At 61.4% G+C, this 2,669-nt stretch overlaps 1 protein-coding gene across 1 annotated transcript in view; it reads right to left on the bottom strand.

Moving 5' to 3' along the window:
* LOC104512836 (laminin subunit gamma-3-like) overlaps nucleotides 1-2,669 on the bottom strand; it is a gene marked incomplete at its 5' end in the record, with an annotated part of 11,546 nt that overhangs the window by 7,102 nt on the left and 1,775 nt on the right. Inside the window, 3 exon segments of the mRNA XM_010155973.1 lie at nucleotides 1,102-1,320; nucleotides 1,566-1,672; nucleotides 1,902-2,094. Of these exon segments, the coding sequence (XP_010154275.1) occupies nucleotides 1,102-1,320; nucleotides 1,566-1,672; nucleotides 1,902-2,094 (519 nt within the window).

Here is a 2,669-nt window from a genome sequence, read left to right as displayed (position 1 = left end):
GCCCCCTGCTCCCCCACGGCGCAGGGACGAGGCGGCGTTGGCACGCGCAGGCAGCACCGTCAACATGCACGGAGTCTGTCGGCGCCTGTGATAATGCACAACACATTTCCCAGCGACGAGGCATGTCGTTTCCAGCCTGTCACGGAAAACACAAGCAGCTGGCTGGCACACAGCGGGGAGCGAGCGTCTCCTCGCGAGCCGAGCCGGTGAGTCACGGCGTTCCGAAATTGGCTGGGAAGAGGAGGAGGAGGAAGGATGCTCAAAGAACTCCCCCACCTCCAGGCAGATGCTCTGCTTGACCGGAGAGAAGGAGCCGGTGGGGAGGATTTTTCCCCATGATTTCTGGGGTTGGGTCATACCAGGCAGGTTGCACAGGAGAGAATGGGTGTTTTTCCATTTTCCTCACATCCAGGCAGAGCCAGATGATGGAAAAGAAAGGAAAAGTGGGTGGCAGGAAGGAGTGGAAAAATAAACAAAAGGAAGCGTGAGGGCGGACTTGGGCTGGCAGCACCCGGAACATCAAAAGCCTGGCCCCATCCCCGGGGATTGTGCAGTCGGTGGTGCCAGCCTTGGCCCTGCGCAGCGAGGGGCAAGTTTGCGGGGCTGCTGCCGGGTTTCTGCTGGCAGGGCAGGGGCCCTGGCTGAGCACAACGCCTCCTCCAGCTCTTGCACTTATTTCTCTGCTCAGGTTCACCACCCGTTTCCAGGTTCCAGGGCTGTGCCCAGTCCCGCTCCACTCCTCAGGCTACGATGCTGCCTGCAAGACCCATCCCGGCAACCCCCTCTGCCCCCCTCGTGCCCTGACCCCCACCTCCTCTCTCCTCTGAGGACCAGCACCCTTCTTTTCTCCTCCTTTAAGGCCATGAACTAACATGAAAGATGCCCCTCTTATAAACTACCACCATTATTGCACTTCATTAATTACCTCTGTCTTTGCAGTGATTAACTAAGTCCCTACAACCAGCCAAACAATTCAACTTGCAAGTTTTGGGTACCACAGCCTCACAGATGGTTTCCAGCATCCCTCAGAAACAAGCACAGATGGATTTGTCACCCATGCACATAGGGATGGGGTCAGTGGAGGGGCCAGGGGGTGCGCACCTGAGAGGGGGTGACAGTCCCCATGCTGGTTGCAGGCACAGGGCACGCAGCTGATGAAGGGGCCACCGAAGGGGATCTCCCTCTTGAAGCCAGGCGCACAGGACTGGCAGAACTGCCCGGCATAGCCCGGGGGACACGTGCAGTCCTCCACCCAGCCTGCCCGCGTCCCCAGCCCAGGGCGAGCGGACATGAGCTGGACCTCGCTCAGGGACAGCCTGCCTGCGAGAGGGGAGAGAGGCGTGAGCGTGGGATGTCACATCCCCTGGACCTGCTCTCTCCATCCTGCCTGGAAGTGCTCCAGGCAGGCATAGGAAACCCCACAATACCTCCTGGAGAGCCCAGGGGTGTTCACAGAGAGGAGCCAGCCCCCGCCCCAACACAACCTCGTCCCTGAGAGCCTGGTGCTGCTTCGATGTCCCCAGCCCATCTTAGTCCACACGGGGACGTTGCATGGGGCCACCCACCTTGCGCAGGGCTCACGCGGAGGTGCAGGGCGGTCAGGTTGGAGAGCAGGCGCTGGAAGCTGAAGGCTGGTAGCGAAGGCTCCGTACCCTCCTCTGCCTCGTGCAGCCTGTTGGAGAAGGAGCGTGGGAGGAAGGACGGGGCCAGCCTGACAGCCACACGCTGCAGGACAGCTCAACTCCCCAACCAGGACCCCAGCACAGTGATGGGGGCACGGTTAAATCTCCAAGGGTGGCAGGGAGGGGGGCTGAACCCCACAGCACATGGCAGCCCAGGCAAGATCAGACACACTGTGCCCCAAACCCAGCCAAGGCTCCCCAGAGCTCTGCGACGTGTACCTGAAGGTGACAGCCTGCTTTCCACGCTGGGGCTGGCTCTCGCTGCTGGACATGGTGACTTCCATCCCCTCGCCCTCCAGCACCAGCTGGACCTGGTGCAGGGACACCCCGGTCTCTGTCCCATTCCCCTCTGCTCCCAGCAGCAGGGACAGGAGCTGCCCATAACTGAGACGCTGGTTCTGCAGGAACTTCTCTGCGAGGGGAGAGAGGAGCAAGGTCCGTAGGGCATAGTGGTACCCACTCTGCCGGGGTTGCTGGCAGAGTCCCGTTCTCACTAGCATCACCAGGAGCCATGGACACCTTCCTAGAGCAGGGCCAGCTCCATCCTGCCCTCCCGGGGTCCCAGCACCCCGCCCTGATCTCCCCCACTGCCCTGTGTTATTGAAACACGCTCAGCGCTGGGGTGGAGCACAGCACCTCCTGCACCAGCTTGGTGGGATGTCCCATGAGAGCACTGGGGGGTCCCCACGGCAGAGCAGAACTCCAGGGACCCGTCATGCATCATACCTGCAGGGCCAGCTCCATCCTGCCCTCCCGGGGTCCCAGCACCCCGCCCTGATCTCCCCCACTGCCCTGTGTTATTGAAACACGCTCAGCGCTGGGGTGGAGCACAGCACCTCCTGCACCAGCTTGGTGGGATGTCCCATGAGAGCACTGGGGGGTCCCCACGGCAGAGCAGAACTCCAGGGACCCGTCATGCATCATACCTGGTGCAATAAAATCCACTGGCTCCTCTCCATCCCACTCGGCAATGATCTTCAGACCAAG

This window comes from Eurypyga helias, unplaced genomic scaffold (assembly GCF_000690775.1).
Source record: "Eurypyga helias isolate BGI_N326 unplaced genomic scaffold, ASM69077v1 scaffold40097, whole genome shotgun sequence".
NCBI classification, from domain to species: Eukaryota; Metazoa; Chordata; class Aves; order Eurypygiformes; family Eurypygidae; genus Eurypyga; species Eurypyga helias.
The sequence above is the reverse complement of the archived record's forward strand: the minus strand, read 5'-3'. Positions and strand labels throughout refer to the sequence as shown.